General features: G+C 36.8%; 1 protein-coding gene across 1 annotated transcript in view; it reads right to left on the bottom strand.

Annotated features, from left to right (window-relative positions):
- LOC136865838 (lanC-like protein 3) overlaps positions 1-22,839 on the bottom strand; it is a 164,844-nt gene that overhangs the window by 37,637 nt on the left and 104,368 nt on the right. Inside the window, exon 4 of the mRNA XM_067142433.2 lies at positions 1,887-2,003. Within this exon, the coding sequence (XP_066998534.2) occupies positions 1,887-2,003 (117 nt within the window). The remainder of the gene's footprint in view (positions 1-1,886; positions 2,004-22,839) is intronic.

Raw genomic sequence — 22,839 nt, 5'->3', positions numbered from 1 at the left:
TTTTCTATTGATGAGTGTACAGACAGACAGACAGACAGACAGACAGACAGACAGACAGACAGACAGACAGACAGACAGACAGACAGACAGACAGACAGACAGACAGACAGACAGACAGACAGACAGACAGACAGACAGACAGACAGACAGACAGAAATTATGGAAAAGTAAAAAATGCATTTTCTTCTTACTGTGGACATGACCGATATAGAAATACCATTCTTTTCAAATTCTGAGCAATGTACAGACAAAAACTCTTTATTTTATATATATATAGATTACATTTCAGGCCTTCCCCTAAACTACCTTTTCACTCAGTGCGAATAACATTATTGATAGCCTAGATTATAGCGACCTATTCCCCGACTTTGCATACCAATTTTTGTGAAGATACGACCACTAATAAAATAAATATTTGACAACTAAATTTTAGGCCTTCCCCTAAACTACCATTTTTCTCAGCGTGTATAGCCTATATTGTAGCGACTTATTTCCCATCTCTGTCTAGCAATTTTCATTAAGACACGAAAACTAATAACATAAATATTTGAGAATTAAATTTCAGGCCTTCCCCTAAACTACCATTTCACTCAGCGTGATTAAAATAATTTATAGCCTAGATTGTAGCGGTTCATCACGCGACTTTACATTCCGATTTTTATTAAATTCTCTTCAGTCGTTTTCTCGTGATGCGTGTACATACATACATACATACATACATACATACATACATACATACATACATACATACATACATACAGACAGACAGAAATTACGGAAAAGTAAAAAATGCATTTTCTTGTTACTGTGGACATGACCGATACAGAAATACCATTCTTTTCAAATTCTGAGCAATGTACAGACAAAAACTCTTTATTTTATATATATATATTACATTTCAGGCCTTCCCCTAAACTACCTTTTCACTCAGTGCGAATAACGTTATTGATAGCCTAGATTATAGCGACCTATTCCCCGACTTTGTATACCAATTTTCGTGAAGATACGACCACTAATAAAATAAATATTTGACAACTAAATTTTAGGCCTTCCCCTAAACTACCATTTTTCTCAGCGTGTATAGCCTATATTGTAGCGACTTATTTCCCATCTCTGTCTAGCAATTTTCATTAAGACACGACCACTAATAACATAAATATTTGAGAATTAAATTTCAGGCCTTCCCTTAAACTACCATTTTACTCAGCGTGATTAAAATAATTTATAACCTAGATTGTAGCGGTTCATCACCCGACTTTACATTCCAATTTTCATTAAATTCTCTTCAGTCGTTTTCTCGTGATGCGTGTACATACATACATACATACATACATACATACATACATACATACATACATACAGACAGACAGACAGACAGACAGACAGACAGAAATTATGGAAAAGTAAAAAATGCATTTTCTTGTTACTGTGGACATGACCGATATAGAAATACCATTCTTTTCAAATTCTGAGCAATGTACAGACAAAACTCTTATTTTATATATATAGATATAAAGTGTTGAACATCACTCGACTGATTCCTATCATATAACAAGGTATTGGGCGAGAATTATGCCAATGCCATTCAGCAGGTTAATTTCTCCCTTGCAAAAACATTTATAGCCAATGTTTTTGGTTTTACTTCCCCCACCATTTTGTCTCTTGAACAGCTGTGAAATCCAATCTGCATCTCTCTAGAATATAAGCTTCTCATATACTTACCATTAATCACAGGATAACTTCTCATTTCCTGTGGCAAAACTTTACAACTGCACATCTTATTTTAATCATACAAAGCAGAGACCTGATTAACAGCATTAATATAATATTTGTAGTATATATAGCACTAAAATTAAGACTACGGTTAGGCTAAGAAGAGTCCATACCTGGCCCTTTCTTCAATAATCCTTTCTCCCACACAAGTTCTCCACATTTGAGACATGACTTCAAGTATTTCTGGTCATTCCATAGTAAGTATGCTTTGGCCATCAGATAGACAACACCTGTGGAAAGGAGTTGTTATATTAATAAAATTTAATACAGACACATTCTGCAATATTCAATAGAGTTTATGTAAAAATACATGTGGGGATGGAGGTACTTCCATGTACGTGGGGCTTGCCCTTTCTCCATCTACCTCCTCTAGATTTAATGATGATGATGATGATGATGATGATGATGATGATGATGATGATAATAATAATAATAATAATAATAATAATAATAATAATAATAATTGAAAATTTAATTAAACCAAATCAACTGACTGGAAACAAAAAAAAAATCTTCTTTTATCAAATTTGATTTCTTACAATTTCTTTTTTCACACCTCATCAGTTTTGTACTAGATGACAGAGCAACATACACCAACAGTCAATAAAAAAACTGTGTTTTCTCTTGGATTGTTTTTCATAAATGTACGTAATGTAGCCTTCTTCAATGATTAAGTCATTATAAGGTCTCTGTTAACTCTGTTAAGTTGAAAGACAGTTACATGCTAATAACTATCAGTTCAATTTCATTAACTGGAATAGATACTGCTCTTCTATATTTAGGTCTATCTAATTTAACATTTTATTTTGTAACATCAGGAATGATTCTACGGAATGTCTGTGTTTATAGTAATGGCAAGCCCATCTAAGATAAGTACAGATGGCTTTATCAAAATTCATAATTGGTTTCATAGGTGCATGTTATCCAATTTAAAAACAAAAGACAAAATGTTACTCTGTTTGTTATGGGATTTTGTTTTATAGAGGATGTTTAAGAGTTTAGTACAAATATTTTTTCTGCTGGTCACAAAAAATGAAGTTGAAAATTTGATGTTTGTAGCTCAGGTAGTACTTAATGATGAACTACTTACAGCTAGTGCAGTGATATACTTAAAATTGCTTCTTACACATTATGAATGAAGAAAACGCCCTAAAGCTGCTAAGAAGTAATATGTACAGCTGCAGTGCAGTGATGGTCGTAGAATTGTTTCTTACACATTACACATGTAAAATACATTCTGAAGCTGCAGTGAAGTGATGTTTACAGGTGCAGGGCAGTGATGTACTTAGAATTGCTTCTTACACATTATGCATGCATACTTCCTGAAGCCAAAGGCAATAAAGTTCCCTTGCTGCATTTTGTGCTTCTCGATATATCACATGCATATCCGTGTAAATCATAAATCTGTTCATGCTGAAACCTCACACACTAACATCTGCTCTCCAGAGAGTACGCAAGTCAATTCAAGCATGAAAAGGTGACCGTCCATTCAGAAAAGTGCAGAATGAAAGTTCACCGCCCACTTCAAATTGGTTCTACAACAAATGAATCTGATTTTGTTCTGTATTCATTTACAGTTTTATGATAATTTTCGAAAGAAACTTCCTTCAGCTGGTCAACCAATTTAGTACATTTGTCAAACTCTTTAGGCCTAGTTACAATAAAATCTTTATGGGATCATCCTCAGCGAACAGTAAAAAAATCATGATGAACACAAGTAAAAAAGTAGATACAAGACATTTTAACATTATAACAAGCACACAGATTAAATCTTGTAAAAAAATCTTGCTGTGTTTTACGTCTAAAAATGTTCATAAAATTCTGATCCATAAGTGTGCTAATTGATGAGGCAGTTGATACAATTTGGAAGTTCAAAAAGGTTGTCAATATGGAACTAAATATAAGAAACTGTATTTGAATTGTACGAATATTGAGAACAAACTGAAAAAGAAAAGGAAACAACAGTTTTCTTTACGTTGCACTAACACAATTCAGTCTTATGGCAATGATGGAATAGGAAAGTGCTAGAAGTGGGAAAGAAACATTTTTTTTTTTTAACTAGTTGCTTTACGTATATTTATTTATTAGTTAGCTGCTCCTTGCCCAGCACACGACTGCGCCGAGGCCCTCACCCCTGCTCCTTTTATAGCCGAGGCCGGACCACGTGTAAAGGGTGAAAAGCACTGGTGAAGCCGCGAGTTGGCCGCTGAAGGCTGCTCCATCACCAGTGCTTCTTTATTTATATATTAATCAAATATCAAATATCAAATACATACAATGCTAACATTCAACACCATACAGTACAATTCTTAAAGTATAGGTATAGAATTAAATTCTATATCACAATATAAAGAAATAAAATATGCGCTGAAAGAAATGAAATATACAGTAAAAGATAAATTAATACAAAATTAAACCCTTTGCGAATCTATACACAGATAGGTCGTATGGCGACAATGGGATAGGAAAGGGCTAGGAGTGGGAAGTAAGCGGCCGTGGCCTTAATTAAGGTACAGCCCCAGCATTTGCCTGGTGTGAAAATGGGAAACCACGGATAACCATCTCGTATGCTAGGTGAGCTAGTAGCTTATATCTCTATATCATTCTGGGCACCTTGTATGCTCTTATACAGATGAGCTATTAGGTTATATCTCTATATCATTCTGGGCACATCGTGTGCTCTTGTATAGGTGAACTAGTAGCTTACATGTTCATGGCTACCAGCAGTGGGGATCGAACCCACGATCTCCTAAATGCAAGCTCACAGTTGCACACTGTCAACTCGCTCGATAAGAAAAGGAAAGAAAGGAATGGAAACATGAGAAAAAATGAAATGGCTAATTAAGAAAAAAGAGGTGAATAATTTAAATACTGCTCACCAATTCTCTTCCAGCCTCGGAGTGGGTTCATTCATGTGTTGTTGATAACTGACTGTGTGCGAGCATGTGATTGCCTTGAGTCAGCATTAACGGAGGAGAGTGGCAAATCGGGGGGAAAGGGAGAGATTTACATGGGTGGGGGACATTTCATTTACAATGTGTTGATGAAGATTTATTTGTATTTAATTGAGAGTTGATTTCTATTGCCTCATCAAAAAAAGGTTCGTTTTTTCGGAAATCTCAATAAAATACGAGTTTGGAGTTTACCTTGATCGATGTGAATGTGCAAGTTTTCTAGTATATTTAAAAATGGTTCCTTGTTGGCTATGTGAATGGTTTCTAGGTCTCTGTTCAAAGAAGAAAACGTGTGGTTGAATTGTCATGTGTTCACCCATTTGCTGGAAATCCTTTATGTTTATTGGCATTGACCTGTTCTTTATAATGGGTTCCGAAATTTCTTCCTGTTTGTCTAATGTACAGTAACTTGTATCACATTGGGTGTATTTCAATTTATAGATGCCTGATTGTGAGTATTTATTATTATTGTTGTTAACAGTATATGTATTGTAAAAATATTTATAGTTAGTATTACTAGTGCTGAAAGCAATGTTAATTTTGGTGATCTGATGTAACTTCTTATTGTAAGTGAAGATGACAAAGTATTTTTTCATCTTAGGTTCTTTAATCAGTGTAGCGACAGGTTTATGTTTGATTTTGTTGATCTTGTCAACATTATTTTTTGCTATAAACATTAACAGCTATAGTGTAAATAGTGTCGATTTCCTTTTTATAATCATTATTCGAGAGGGGGATGTTGATGGCTCTGTAAATCATTTTATAAAAGGATCCATTCTTATGGGTATAGGCGTGAGAGGAGTCTTTACCAATAACATTTATTGTCTGAGAGGGTTTTCTATAAATTCAATAAATATAATAATATAAATAATTAATGGATTTAATGTTATTAGATTCAAGGGTAAATTTTGTGTGAGATTTAAACTATGAGGGCAGATCGGAAAGTAACGCACAATAATTTTTTTCTTAAAAAAGTTTAACATGTATCAAAACCAAGCAAATCACAAATGAACTTACATCTTTGACCTAATTTTCTACATAGTCACCAAGTTTCTCAACATATTTCTCCCATAGTGATACCAGTTTCAATATGCCCTGTTTGTAGAAGTCCATTTAGTTGAAGTATAGCCATCAGCCAATTTCACTTCCGCATCTGTCCAAAAGTGTTGGCCGGCCAGGAATTTCTTCATGGGACGAAACAGATGAAAGTCCGATGGTGCCAGGTCCGGACTGTATGGTGGATGCTGGAGCGCCTCCCACCCAAATATGGCGAGTTTCTCATGAATAGGAGCAGCAACATGGGGATGGGCATGGACATGAACAAGTTTGACACTGTCAGCATTAATGTTGCGGCGTTTGTCACAAAGGGCACGACGTAACTTAACAAAAGTTTAGGCTGCAGCATTCATAGCAGCAAAGTCCACCAACAACACACCAAACATGTCCATGAACATTGTCACACTTTCCTAGCGGATTGAGTCACTCTGAATTTTTTTCGTACTGGGGAATCAGCATGTTTCCACTCCATACAGGCCTGCTTGGTTTCGGGCATGTAGTGGTACGCCCATGACTCATCACCAGTGACAATGTGGCATAACATTTTAAGTTATCCTTGCTTGTCATCATTCACTGGTTGTCTGTCAGGTTCTTAGGCACCCAGTGAGTACTAACTTTACGGAATTTCAACGTGTCATGAACAATGGCGTACACTGCACCACAGGAAATGTTTAACGTCAGCGATAAGGTTTGCAGATGCACATGCTTGTCATTCAAAATTGCTGCCTCAATGGCGCATACATTTTGCGGAACTGAAGTTGTTACCAGCCCGGAGCGTGGCGAATCACTAAGGTCCACAAGGCTCTCTTGGAAGAATGCATACCACCTGGAGACATCGCTATGGTCCAGACATGACATAAAATCAGCTTTATGGTCCTTATCGCACTTAATAACTAAGTATTTATTTTCCACCTTGTCGATACACTAAATTGCTTAAGGCAACTTATTGGTTAAAAGTGGTATATGTTTCGTATATTATCAACATCTTCAGTTGCATAACACTGTTTAGATGAAACATTCATATATTGACAAAGTATCATTGTTTTAGAGGAAGTGTCCTTAAAATTAACATAAGAGGATTGGCACGATATCGAAACAGTGCTCTGGGGTCTGAGTGCATGGGATGCACAATATAAAGAAATATAATAAAATATGCACTAAAAGAAATGAAATATACAGTAAAAGACAAATTAATGTGAAGTTAAACCCTTTGCGAACAAATAAATAAATATACATAAAAGAATGATACATACTGTAGCAAAGGCTACCACCTTAGTGTTCTTGGGCACTTGTCTTGGTCCGTTGATGGCTGCCTCTGCTGTCGTTGCTGTGTGGTGTTGCAGGCCGAGCAGGTGGCAAAGTGGGGGATCACATAGGGAGTCCTTTTTGTATGCTAACATGACCTAATACCAGTTCTTAACAGAATGCAGAAGATCTACCTCCATTAAATCCAAGGAAAAGACATACCTGGTGGACCTCTGATTGTGATAGAATGCATGAAAAAAGACATCAAGCTTGGTTGAAATTTCAAGCCCACAAAACAGAAGAAAATGCCATGAACCTCAAGAATGTCAGAAAAGATTTCACCCAAACTATTAGAAGAATTAAGAGAAAATATCAAAAAGATTTAATAAACTCTACTGAGGAAAATTATTACAAAACCAATTCTACAGATTATTACAAAGCCTTTGGTAAACTATTGCAAAAATACAACCCCTCCCCCCACATTATTGTTGAAAAATAAAGATGGAGAAATAGCGCATAACAATAAGGAAAAAGCAGAAATCATGGTGGAAGCATTTAACAAGCTCTTGAACAGTGATGAACCTGAAAAGCTCTTATTAATTGAGACACATACCACGATAAAAACAAAGCCAGAAAATATAAACCCACCTACAGCAAAAGAAGTTGAAACAGTGATAAAGAAATGAAGAACAACAAAGCGTGTGGAGAAGACCAGGTTTTTGCAGAGATGTAGAAATATGCCAGCAGTGCAACTCGGACATCCCTCCATATGATATTACAGAAGATTTGGATATCAGGCAAATTCCCAGAACAATGGACAGCAGCTATAATTAATCCAATTCATAAGAAAGGTGAAAGAAGTAATCCAGACAACTACAGAGGTATTTCCATCCTTGACTGCACATATAAGATTTTCTCTAAGATACTATATAATCAGATTAAAGAACAACTTGATCAAGAGTTAGGTGAATACCAGGGAGGCTTCAGACCTTGGAGAAGCTACTCTGAACTAATAATAACTTTGAAACTAGTCATGGTATATTGCAAAAAAAAACAAAAACAAACAAGCCCCTTTCAATAACATTTATATATTTCAAGAAAGTTTACTACTCCATCCACAGACCGTCATTATTAAAAATTTTAAGACATTTCGGACTTCACCCAAGGCTAATCAAATTGACTGAACTTACTCTAACCAATACAATTTCTAAAATTAAGTTCAGAGGAGAACGTTTTGAATCATTCTTGGTAACAACTGGTTTAAGACAGGGTGACGGATTGTCACGTCTTCTTTTTAACTGTGCACTAGAGTAAGTTATGAGGGAATGGTATAAGAACAACTTGAAAAATATAAAAATTGGAACCCAGAAGGATAACATACATTTGAACTGTCTAGGATTTGCTGATGATCTAGCTCTTCTGGCCAATGATATTCAAGAAATAAAACAAGAAATAAAATCTTGACAGGAAATAGCTCAAAATATTGGTTTGAAGATTTCATTTGAAAAAACAGGAATTATGCTAACTCAACTTCCGCTTGCAAACAAAATTAAGCTGGGAGACCAAGAAATAAAAATTGAAGAAAAATTTAAATATTTAGGTGAAATAATCACATATAACCTGAATGAGAAACCAGCATGGCAAAATAGAATAAATAAACTGGTTACAGCACAGCACGTTACCAAGAATACGTATAATAAAAAGTGTCTCTCAATAGCAACCAAACTGAAACACTACAAAACAGTCGCCCAGCCACAAATTATATATGCAAGTGAAACATTATTCAAAACAACAAACACAGTTGCAATAGATAGAGTACTCAAGTTAGAAAGGAGAATGGTGAGGACCTGTTTAAATAAAAATTATCAAGTAAACAGAGTCTGGAGACTGGCTTTCAATGAGACAGTTTATAAAGAAATAGAACCTGTGACTAGCACAATGAAAAAGAAACAAATATCATTCTTAGGCCATCTAATACAGTCACCAGAAAATAGAATCAGTAGAAAAATCAGAATAATAATATTTTTTTTTGCTAGGGGCTTTACGTCGCACCGACACAGATAGGTCTTATGGCGACGATGGGATAGGAAAGGCCTAGGAGTTGGAAGGAAGCGGTCGTGGCCTTAATTAAGGTACAGCCCCAGCATTTGCCTGGTGTGAAAATGGGAAACCACGAAAAACCATTTTCAGGGCTGCCGATAGTGGGATTCAAACCTACTATCTCCCGGATGCAAGCTCACAGCCGCGCGCCTCTACGCGCACGGCCAACTCGCCCGGCAAGAATAATATTAGATGGATCACAGAACTTAAAGAAGACACGAGAGAGTTGCATATTACAATAGGCGATTTAAAATACAAAACCAATAAACTCAAAATATTGCAAGATAAACACACGAGACTACAGACAAAAAAGAACAAGCAGAGAATAGGAAGAGTGATTCCAGAAGCAGAAAGAAAATTACGATCAGAAACGATGAAACAATATTGGGCTGACAAAAAGAAGAAAAACCTCCATAAACCTGACTATGTAGTCCTATGTTGGCTAGAAAATTAAAATAATAAATAAATATTGTTAAAATAAACTGCGTAACTGCCGTTCCTTACAACCCACTTTTCTGTTCTCTCTTTATCCCCGAAAACTTACGATCCTTTCGTAAGTTTTCTCCATGGTGCCGATACCCAGGCAGCTTATAGTCGATATAATAAAACTCAGACTAATCTGGAAATTCAGTCTCCCAATCTGGCAGTGGACAGAGAGGAGGTGGGTAACTTATATTTTAAAGGTCATGCCCAGGCTGTGCAATTATTAGGCAAGTTACTCAAACTCTAAAATAGGAAGAGTTATCGAATACCACTCCTAATTTCGGTTTATGAAACACCCTGATATTTCTGCCCAAGTTTCTCTACCTGCAACTTCTACATTTTGATGGAAGCGAAAAAGAATGGGATACTTCTTTTGAAATATTTGACTCTTCAGTCAACAAAAAATGAAACACTTCCAAACATTCAAAAATTCCATTATCTTCGTTCCTCTGTTCAAGGTTCTCCCTAAAAGCTTACTGAGTTTTTAACTCTCACTAGTGATAACTATTCTATTGCCCTGGACTTAGAGCGATGTGGAAACCCTTACTTAAGAATCCAGCGACACACGCAAGCCCTGTTTAACTTGCCCTCCACCAAGGCAGAGAAGGTAAAACAATTTGAGCACTATTGGACACTGTAGAATTGCATGTTAAGGCCTTAGCAAACCTAAATGAACCAGTTCAACACTGGGACACTTTCTCAGGGTATTTAATTTCTTCCAAATTTGATCCAGATACACTAAAGATTTGGGAACTTGAAATTTCTGACATACAAGTAGTTACTTACAGTGTATAATGCAATAGTACGGTTTCTTAAACAAAGGTGTCAGATTCTTTCAGCTGTTGCTTTTCAGAGGAGCAACCAACCTTTTAGTTTGGTTAATTCATCTCAGCATACTCATAAGGCTTCTAAGTTTAAATATTTTCCTAAAACTCAGGTTTTAACTGCACAAACTAAATCTTCTCAATGTGTATATTGCTCTGAAAACCACCATTTGTATCAATGTCCTCAGTTTAAGTCATTGTCCATAGACAGAGCCCTGCATGGATGCAATTTGCCATCAGTAACAACTATTTTAAATTCCACAATACTATTTATCAACAGCAAGGCCTACCGATGGGATCTCCTGCCCCAGGGATACTAGCCAAAATCTACATAGATAATGTAGAGCATCAATCAATCAGTAAAATAGATAACATATTTTTCTGGTGCCAATTTGTTGATGACATTTTTGTTATTATTGATAATGGATTTACCAATGAAACCAACATACTGAACCAATTGAATACAACAGAATCTACTCATCCCAATAAACACAAAAGAGCAGCATACTATAGCATGATACATAGAGCATTTAGCATACTGTTAACAATCAATCAATCAATCAATCAATCAATCAATCAATCAATCAATCAATCAATCAATCAATCAATCAATCAATCAATCAATCAATCAATCAATCAATCAATCAATCAATCAATCAATCAATCAATCAATCAATCAATCAATCAATCAATCAATCAATCAATCAATCAATCAATCAATCAATCAATCAATCAATCAATCAATCAATCAATCAATCAATCAATCAATCAATCAATCAATCAATCAATCAATCAATCAATCAATCAATCAATCAATCAATCAATCAATCAATCAATCAATCAATCAATCAATCAATCAATCAATCAATCAATCAATCAATCAATCAATCAATCAATCAATCAATCAATCAATCAATCAATCAATCAATCAATCAATCAATCAATCAATCAATCAATCAATCAATCAATCAATCAATCAATCAATCAATCAATCAATCAATCAATCAATCAATCAATCAATCAATCAATCAATCAATCAATCAATCAATCAATCAATCAATCAATCAATCAATCAATCAATCAATCAATCAATCAATCAATCAATCAATCAATCAATCAATCAATCAATCAATCAATCAATCAATCAATCAATCAATCAATCAATCAATCAATCAATCAATCAATCAATCAATCAATCAATCAATCAATCAATCAATCAATCAATCAATCAATCAATCAATCAATCAATCAATCAATCAATCAATCAATCAATCAATCAATCAATCAATCAATCAATCAATCAATCAATCAATCAATCAATCAATCAATCAATCAATACTGATCTGCATTTAGGGCAGTCGCCCAGGTGACAGATTCCCTATCTGTTGCTTTCCTAGCCTTTTCCGAAATGATTTCAAAGAAATTGGAAATTTATTGAACATCTCCCTTGGTAAGTTATTCCAATCCCTAACTCCCCTTCCTATAAATGAAAATTTGCCCCAGTTTGTCCTCTTGAATTCCAACTTTATCTTCATATCGTGATCTTTCCTACTTTTATAAACGCCATTCAAACCTATTCGTCTACTAATGTCATTCCACGCCATCTCTCCGCTGACAGCTCGGAACATACCACTTAGTCGAGCAGCTCTTCTTCTTTCTCTCAATTCTTCCCAACCCAAACATTGCAACATTTTTGTAACGCTACTCTTTTGTCGAAATCACCCAGAACAAATCGAGCTGCTTTTCTTTGGATTTTTTCCAGTTCTTGAATCAGGTAATCCTGGTGAGGGTCCAATACACTGGAACCATACTCTAGTTGGGGTCTTACCAGAGACTTATATGCACTCTCCTTTACATCCTTACTACAACCCCTAAACACCCTCATAACCATGTGTAGAGATCGGTACCCTTTATTTACAATCCCATTTATGTGATTACCCCATTGAAGATCTTTCCTTATATTAACACCTAGATACTTACAATGATCCCCAAAAGGAACTTTCACCCCATCAACGCAGTAATTAAAACTGAGAGGACATTTCCTATTTGTGAAACTCACAACCTGACTTTTAGCCCCGTCTATCAACATACCATTGCCTGCTGTCCATCTCACAACATTTTCGAGGTCACGTTGCAGTTGCTCACAATCTTGTAACTTATTTATCACTCTATAGAGAATAACATCATCCGCAAAAAGCCTTACCTCCGATTCCACTCCTTTACTCGTATCATTTATATATATAAGAAAACATAAAGGTCCGATAACACTGCCCTGAGGAACTCCCCTCTCAACTATTACAGGGTCAGACAAAGCTTCACCTACTCTAACTCTCTGAGATCTATTTTCTAGAAATATAGCAACCCATTCAGTCACTCTTTTGTCTAGTCCAATTGCACTCATTTTTGCCAGTAGTCTCCCATGATCCACCCTATCAAATGCTTTAGACATGTCAATCGCGATACAGTCCATTTGACCTCCAGAATCCAAGATATCTGCTATATCTTGCTGGAATCCTACAAGTTGAGCTTCAGTGGAATAACCTTTCCTAAAACCGAATTGCCTTCTATCGAACCAGTTATTAATTTCACAAACATGTCTAATATAATCAGAAAGAATGCCTTCCCAAAGCTTACATACAATGCATGTCAAACTTACTGGCCTGTAATTTTCAGCTTTATGTCTATCACCCTTTCCTTTATACACAGGGGCTACTATAGCAACTCTCCATTCATCTGGTATAGCTCCTTCGACCATACAATAATCAAATAAGTACTTCAGATATGGTACTACATTCCAACCCATTGTCTTTAGTATATCCCCAGAAATCTGATCAATTCCAGCCGCTTTTCTAGTTTTCAACTTTTGTATCTTATTGTAAATGTCATTGTTATCATATGTAAATTTTATTACTTCTTTGGCCTTAGTCTCTTCCTCTATCTCGACATTATCCTTGTAACCAACAATCTTTACATACTGCTGACTGAATACTGCTGCCTTTTGAAGATCCTCACATACACACTCCCCTTGTTCATTAATTATTCCTGGAATGTCCTTCTTGGAACCTGTTTCTGCCTTAAAATACCTATACATACCCTTCCATTTTTCACTAAAATTTGTATGACTAACAATTATGCTTGCCATCATGTTATCCTTAGTTGTCTTCTTTGCTAGATTCAATTTTCTAGTAAGTTCCTTCAATTTCTCCTTACTTCCAGCACCAATTTCTAACTCTATTTCTTTCCAGTCTGCACCTCCTTCTTAGTCTCTTTATTTCTCTATTATAATAAGGTGGGTCTTTACCATTCCTTACCACCCTTAAAGGTACAAACCTGTTTTCGCATTCCTCAACAATTTCTTTAAACCCATCCCAGAGTCTGTTTACATTTTTATTTACCGTTTTCCACCGATCATAGTTACTTTTTAGAAACTGCCTCATACCTGCTTTATCAGCCATATGGTACTGCCTAACAGTCCTACTTTTAAGACCTTCCTTTCTATCGCATTTATTTTTAACTACCACAAAAACAGCTTCATGATCACTAATACCATCTATTACTTCAGTTTCCCTATAGAGCTCATCTGGTTTTATCAGCACCACATCCAGGATATTTTTCCCTCTGGTTGGTTCCATCACTTTCTGAACCAGCTGTCCTTCCCATATTAACTTATTTGCCATTTGTTGGTCATGCTTCCTGTCGTTTGCATTTCCTTTCCAATTGACATCTGGCAAATTCAGATCTCCCGCTACAATCACATTTCTTTCCATGTCGTTTCCCACATAGCTGACTATCCTATCAAATAATTCCGAATCCGCATCAGTGCTACCCTTTCCCGATCTGTACACTCCAAATATATCAAGTTGCCTATTATCTTTAGAAATGAGCCTTACACCTAGAATTTCATGTGTCTCATCTTTAACTTTTTCATAGCTTACAAATTCTTCTTTCACCAGAATGAAAACTCCCCCTCCCACCTTTCCTATCCTATCTCTACGATACACACTCCAGTGCCGTGAGAAAATTTCTGCATCTATTATATCATTTCTCAGCCATGATTCAACTCCTATTACAATATCTGGTAAATATATATCTATTAAATTATTTAATTCTATGCCTTTCTTTACAATACTTCTACAGTTCAGCACTAACAATTTTATGTCATCCCTACTTGATTTCCAGTTCCCTGTTCCCTTATCACCGCTCCCTAGGCCATCCCGTTTCCCTGAATGTACCTCCCTATTACCTTTCCAAACAAATTTCCTAACTTATACGTACCACTGCGGTTTAAATGAAGGCCATCCGAGCGCAGATCCCTATCTCCTACCCACCCATTAGGATCTAGAAATTTCACTCCCAGTTTCCCACATACCCACTCCATAGTCTCATTTAAATCCCCAATCACCCTCCAGTCAGTATCCCTCCTACACAGTATTCCACTAATAACAATCTCCGCTTTCTTAAACTTCACCCGTGCTGCATTTACCAGATCCCACACATCTCCAACTATGTTGGTACTTATATCAGCTTGCCTTACGTTGTTGGTACCAACGTGAAACACTACCACCTTCTCCTTCCCCTCCTCCCTCTCTTCTACTTTCCTCAACATCTGCCTCAACCTAATTCCTGGATAACATTCTACCCTGGTTCCCTTTTCTCCACACACTTTCCCCACGTGTCTAACGATGGAATCCCCCATGACCAGAGCCTCAACCCTACCCACCTCATTTGATCCCCTCCCCTCCTGGTCAGCCCTATCTTTCCTGATAGCTGCAGAAGGTACTTCCTCCTCCCTTTTCTCCTTCCCATGACCCTGTTCCACCTGTCTTTTCCTATCCTCTACTCTACATTTCCCTTTCCTACCTTTTCCCTTCTTCCTACTTCCATGCATTTCAGCAACAGTTCCCTGTCCCTCATCTTCCCTCTGTTGTTCTACCTGGAGTGACTCGTACCGATTTCGCACAGACACCTGTCCTGAATTCTGATCCTGAATAGAGCCCTTGGCCTGCAATCTCCTTCCCCTTAGAACATTAGACCACCTGTCTTCTACAACTCCTCCCTTTCCTTCCCCTCCCTCTTGTACACCTACTGTAACCTATACATTGTTTGAGGGAGTCCTATCTTCCTTCCTGTCTTCCTGTCTTCTGTGAGAATCCTAATTATCTCCCTCAAACTTTCCAACTCCTCCCTCATACCCCTCAATGCCTCACCACACCCACAATAAGTACACTCGCGCTCCTTAGCCATTCTTTACGGGGGAAAAATTATAAATTAAAAAAATGAAGTAACTTATTTGCAAAAAAATAAATGAACGGAGGGATATATTGTCTGGGATAGTACACAACAATAAGGTAATTAATATACGACTACACTACAATACTACTTAGTCGTGCTCTATTTTTTTTTTATCCTACAACCCCTAACAGGATAAAAACTGCTGTTAATTACTGAATATCGAAAGTAATACACAAGAACTACACAATTCCAAACTGCAATTATGCCTATCCTAATTTCAACAATATTTTAGTAAGAGTTACTACGGATACCTCTACTACACCAGTACTACACAAATATTTTATAATAATAAAATAAGCACACTAAATTCTAATAGGATATTACTCGTATACTACTGTACAGTACACTACAGTAATTTTTAAACTACTTTCAGACGTATCCTAATTACGATACCGGTACCGTACCGTATGTCACTACTAAGCACAACAGAAATGAAATTTGCAAGAACTACTGTACTCAAAGATTACCAACGAAGCTAAATGCTTAGACAAATTATTATTAGTATTAGGGTCTAATAGATACACACGAAAGATAACACACGAATATAGCAGGCAAGATACGGCACTATCTAAATGTACCGTACTGTATCTATACTACAATGTATCTACACTACACTATACTGCGTTTGGTTAAATGCTTAAGTATCAAAAGGATTGCCGTACACGAAGAAAAACACGAATATAACTGGCAAGATACTATCTAATATATTATACCTTATCTTCACTACTACTGTAGAAGAACTAAATAAAGAATTACAACTAATTCATGAAATAGCCAAACACAATGGATATAAAAAAGAAATGATTAACAAAATTATTCGTATAATAAAATTTCAACCCAAATCAAAATTTAAAAAAAAACAAACAGAAAAATCCATGAAAGATTACGTATTATTTACTTTCAATAATACGCATATATATCTCATAACAATGTTTTAAAAAATTACAACTTAAAAATTGCATATAAAACTACACACAATTGTGCCAATGTCATACACAACACCAGAACAATCAACAGTAATAATAAATACAACCATTCAGGGGTATATTAAATAAAATGCAACAACTGTGACACCAGCTACATCGGACATACTGGCAGGAACTTTCAAATCCGTTATAATGAACACCTAAATGCCATAAAACACAACCATTTTTCCTCCATAGGCCAACATATTAAAGATTATAAACACAAATTTACAAATATCGAAAATGACATAAAAGTTCTGAATATAAACCCCAAGGGCACCTTGCTCAATATAACAGAAGCATTTTATATCTCTCTAGATCAATACGCCAACCCTAATTTTAATATAAACAAAATCACAGAAAAAAAAAACAAACAAATATCATCTTTGATACAGTCATTCCTTCCCTAAAAAATTCTTATCTCAAGAGAATCAATAAATAAAACATGACACGCACAAGAGAACCACCAGAAGACACGCCCAGCTCCACTCCTACCCACTCAACAGCCACTCCCCTCCCGCCCCTCCGCCCTCTCCCCTCACAGCAAATAGCGCTAGCCCGAGACAAACACGGAGCAGTACACAACGTGCTCCCAAACCATATACAACCTCAGGACCACAATAGCAGTAGGTACACATATAGATTCTCCCACATGACTTAAAGACATTCCTTGAATATTTAATATCACATCTTACTCTTATCTTTCACAGATAATCCTTACACTATCACACAACTACAAAAAGGAAGGAGCCACCACTCTGGTTTAATGCCATACAACTTTACTTCATACGGCACAGGACATCATGATTCATCTTTTAATGTAAACAATTGGATTTTATATACGGCAAGCAATTGCACGATGTGTTATATGTACTGTATATGTATGTTCAGCTGAGGATGATCTGCTAGGGTCGAAACCGGTCCTGTATTTTTAATAATAATAATAAACAAGTACTGATTTGGTAGAATTCTTCTCCTCTTTGCATTTGTGTGAATCATCAATACGGATATGAAGCTCATAAATTACGATTCGAGAAAGCATATCGAAGGAGGTACACGGTATATTTAGTGATATTGGAGGAGGAATAACATTGGATCTGTGGAGCGATTCATATCATAAAATAAATTACTTGGGCGTGACTATACATTATACTGCTGATGGGAAACTTGAAGATTGTGTATTGTGTACCAGAGAGTTGGACAGTGATACAAAGAAAACTGGAGAAATGAAATTTGAGCTCATAAAACTATTGCGATCATTCGATTCATATAGTGCCATGGACAATACTGTAGGGGCTGCCTGACCGAGGAAGTAAAGGCATGCTCGGTTGCCCGGAAGGACGGAGGTTCGAATCCCCGTCAAGAAGTCGTAAAATTTAAGAAACGAGATTTCCACTTCCGGAGGTGCACATGGCCCTGAGGTTCACTCAGCCTACACCAAAAATGAGTACCAGGTTAATTCCTGGGGGCAAAGGCGGCCGGGCGTAGAGCTAACAACTCCACCCCATTAAGTGCCAAGGTTACGGATAGTGGAAGCCTTTGCCTTCCACCCCTCCAAGGGCCTTAATGGCCTGTACAGAGATGACTTTGCTTTGCTTTGCTTTGCTTTGCTTTGCTTTGCTTTGCATGGGCAATATTGGATTCGTGACAGATAGAGGCTCGAATATTATAGCCGCTCTTCGGCAGTGTAATTGAATTTCATGCTCAGCACACACACTCAACACTGTAGTGGAATACACAACACACGGTGGTGGTGAAGGGGAAGTGGAAACAATTGATGTACATGGATTAGTAAGCTCTTGCCGAGTGCTCACAACTTTCTTTAAAAGATCTGGCCTTCAAAATCGTTTATGTAAGTCTTTGAAAGGTGTCGTAGGCACATGATGGAACAGCAAACTTTGCATGTTAGATTCCATTAATTTGCAGTGGATTAGAATTCTTGAAGTTCTAACCCTAAAGAATCAAGTCAAACTGATAGACTGCATTGACAAAAAGATGCTAGATGATGTCATTGGCTTCCTAACATCTTTTAAAAACGCATCTGATGAACTGGAAGCTTCAAAGGTACCAACCCTCTATTTGACTATATTGTGGAAATTAAAACTGCAATCCTTTCTGGAAGAAAAGGAGGATGATCCCGAGTTAATTTGCAGTTTAAAGGACTGAGCAAGACCTCTTTTGAGTAGCAAATGGGAAATAACAGCCGTGCATAAGCTACTTATACCTTAAGTACAAGAACTGAAATTTCCTCAGTGAAGCGGACAGAGACGAAGTGAGATCTGACGCTAGGAAGTTTATTGCAATAAGAAGTTGTAACGTTCCAGACGTTACAGTGTAATTATGTTAATTTTATTATGTGTAATTAATTCAGGAATTTAACATCATGATATTTATTTGGTATGTAATTGTATTATAATTCATGTTTAATCATTTGCTCACTATCATTTCATTACTTTGTAACTACGACTTATAAACGAGGGCTGAATATCCTAGTATTCACTTAGATTCTTGCGACAGTTGGTTAAAATTAACTTGCAGTAGATTTCAGTTATCTTGCCACATCACCGAGGAGGAAGGGAGGACAAATTTAGACATCAAGTTCTGAGAAAAGCGAGCACGTGTTCACGCGTCCTAACGTAAGCTACCGTATTTCGACCAGAATTATTCGAACTGATCAACGCCTATATTTTCAAAGGAGCGTCATGTTGCCATGGATACTGATTGAAAGGACGAATAGAAGAACAGTTGATATCTTGTGTGGGACCCATCTACTCTAAAATCTAGAGTGGGGAGAGAAGTGTCATCTGATTGGACCACGTGTAGCGGCCTGTAATTAGCGCGAGAGAAAGTTATAAGAGGGCGTGTTGGAGCTCCTGGAGGGTCTCTCTACAACGTCTTATTCGCTTCTGCGAGTCTCTCTACATTATTCTACGATCTTCTACGAGGCTTCTACTTGATTTTCTACTTGATTCTGCGTCTCGATACTTAGAAATTCTGAATGAGGGGTGTATAGCCACTCTCATGAGGAAGTACGTACAGCACGGCTACAAGACCGGTTTGAACCAGTCTAAGTCAATAGATAGTTTTAATCTAGATAAAAATGAAACTTCAGAGAACATTATCAGTAAAGTTGGAAGGATTCTTAATTGAGTATCCTCTCCATATAACCCAAGGTGGTTCTTCTAACTGTGACATAGGGCTTATCTCCAATCTATGGGATAAAGCATAATAGGGAGTGTTAGTTTTGAAGTCATCTTCCAATTAGTGGTGGGTGCAATTGGCAAGGCAGGAATGGTACTGAGCTGCAGATGAAGAGATATCAAAGACGACCGGTGATGTTCCAGCTGCAAGGATGGAAGCTTTCCAAGGACCAGCAGAACAAGACGACATGGTGAGCAAGCGAGTTAAAGATATTGCAAGTTTTCGTGAAGTAGAGTCATTCAATTTTTTGTTAAATTCATTTTCGATGTTAAATTCAGTTCTCGTTAAACCGTCGTCATTTATATTAAATATAATAAATAGTATTTTTCTAGTTTACTTTAATCAATTTGCCTTAATTAGCCTTTTGATTTCTAATTCTCCTGCTTAATGATTAGTGTACTATCACCTCACCCCTGTGATAAGAGTCTGTCCAAGCTTGATTATAAATTTTATCTTTAAGTCCTCAACTTAAAGATTGGCGCCCTTTGCTTGCTTGGTTGCATTTCTCATTTGATGATGGTTCTCCGAGAGGGGAAGTCACAAAGTAACCAGCCCTAAGTTGCAGAAAAGTACAACTCTGAGTCTCCAGCGAAGAAGAAAAATAAGGGATTTTTCAGTGAATTTGAAAATTAGTCTGACGAACGTGCAATAGATACTAGTGCTACACTGGATGAAGTTTTGAGGTAAAATAACAAAAAGATCAAGTCCACGGACCTACATGATGATTACTTGGTGGCGCGAACATGAAAACCAATATCCTCATCTTTCCAAACTGGCCTATTTCATCCACTCCATTCCAGCATCTACCGTTCCCTCAGAGAGGAGCTCTTCTCCACTGCAGGGCGAATAATGCAAGATCAGCGAACATCATATTTCCTGAACAGCAATCTTACACGCTAGCCAGGTAACTGCATAATTCCTTTCTTTCTTTCTTTCTTTCTTTCTTTCTTTCTTTCTTTCTTTCTAGAACACATTTTGTAAATAGAGTACTGTGTAAAGTAGCATAACTGTGTTATCTAATCTTTTACAATGATGGTGATGGTTGCAGTACTAAACTGAATATGAACTACAAAACAAAAATCTCATCAGTGGAAGTTACGTATTACACATAGTTCACAACTTTTCATAGACTGTGACTGTTCTATTTACAGTATTGTTGTGGGTCATTTTATTCTATAGAATAGTATGTACCTTTGGTTTTCAGTTAGAATTCAGAATCCTCGTGGTCACTCACAGTTTGTGAACTGATGTCGTGTTGGAAAATATATATAGACATAAAAGTAGAATATGTTAAAAGGTTTGTTTCCTTCCACTCAATTTCACAAATATTTTTAAAACATATTTGGAGAGTTTCGTTGTAATTGTCCATGTTAATAAAAGATACCTCAGATTGTTGTTCTTAAGTTTTGAAACGTTTCATATTATCCTACAATAGGGCGGAGTTTTCAGGTTTTAAACTATTTTATTTATTCCTAGCCTGTTGGAATACGTTAACAGATCTATCTGTTTCAATACTTTGACTGCAATATAGTTAAATAGTTACAATATCCGCAGATAATCATTTGCAGATGTGGATGAAGGAAGAGCAGATGCGGATGTGGATGAAGGTAGTGCAGGTGCAGATAATATTTAGTATATCCACGCAGGGCACTATCCATAGATGACAGGAGGAAAATGCTTCAAACAAATAAGCGATGTTTCAATTGTTTATCTGGGAATCATCTATTAAATAATTGTAATTCTACAAATTCCTGTAAACATTGTGGTGCAAAGCACATAGATATAATAATAGTCGCTTTAATTCTGGCCCCTGTGAATCTAGTCAAGGTAATGCTCCATCTAACAATACGCAGACACCAACCCAAGGGGCTTCGTCCCTTAGGGGTTCTCACTCAAGCTTTGCTATGCACAGCCATTGTTAAGGTTCAAGACTCTAGTGGTCAATGGACATCGGTCAGATATCTGTTGGACAATGCTGCTACCCATGATTTCATAAGTGAAAGTCTAATAAGACGATTGGGTTTGGGAAAAATTCCTACTGATGTCGAAGTTACAGGCATTAATAATGACAACAAAACTTCTTCAACTAGTTTTGTAAGAATTTGTGTTAAAGATTCAATGGAAAATAATGTCATCTTTAATCCTTTGGCCTACCATTACTTGTGAAAGGAAATATTCCCTTACATAGCATTTATTTTTCAGTCATTTTAACATAAATTTGACAAATCACATACATAAGAATAAGAATACACAGAGCAAAGTGAGCTTTTAGTTTGTCTAAAGTAATAGGAAACAAATGTTTTTTTCGTATTACTGGTTTCAAGGGAAGCAAATAAATTAGCAAGAAATGTAGAGGCATAGGCATCAGTTTCCTTTGTAATGTGATCCCAGAACTGTGGGGACAGAAATTCATTCACTATGTCCATTTTTTTTATTATTCCCCAACCTCCTCCTCTCTATAGAGTGAATTTCAGAAACTGGTTTGCATGTTACAGAAACAGGCTTATTGTCAACAAGATCCCAATTCCAAGTATCATTACTAGAGTTCTCACCCGCTCTTGTTGCATTCTGGTTTGTCCCGTAGTTTTGATTTGCACTATCACCTCGGAACTGAAATTGGAATCACTTTCATCACTGTCAGTTGAAAAAGAAGTATTTTCACTCTCCATTGTCCGACTCGTTGGATGAATGGTCAGCATACTGGCCTTCGGTTCAGAGGGTCCCGGGTTCAATTCCCGGCCAGGTCGGATATTTTAACCTTCATTGGTTAATTCCAATGGCTCGGGGGCTGGATGTTTGTGCTGTCCCCAACATCCCTGCAACTTACACACCACACATAACACTATCCTCCACCACAATAACACGCAGTTACCTACACGTGGCAGATGCCGCCCACCTTCATCGGAGAGTCTGCCTTAGAAGGGCTGCACTAGGCTAGAAATAGCA

This window comes from Anabrus simplex, chromosome 1 (assembly GCF_040414725.1).
Source record: "Anabrus simplex isolate iqAnaSimp1 chromosome 1, ASM4041472v1, whole genome shotgun sequence".
Classification (NCBI taxonomy): domain Eukaryota; kingdom Metazoa; phylum Arthropoda; class Insecta; order Orthoptera; family Tettigoniidae; genus Anabrus; species Anabrus simplex.
Note: the sequence above shows the minus strand (reverse complement) of the source record. Positions and strands in the feature narration are given on the sequence as shown.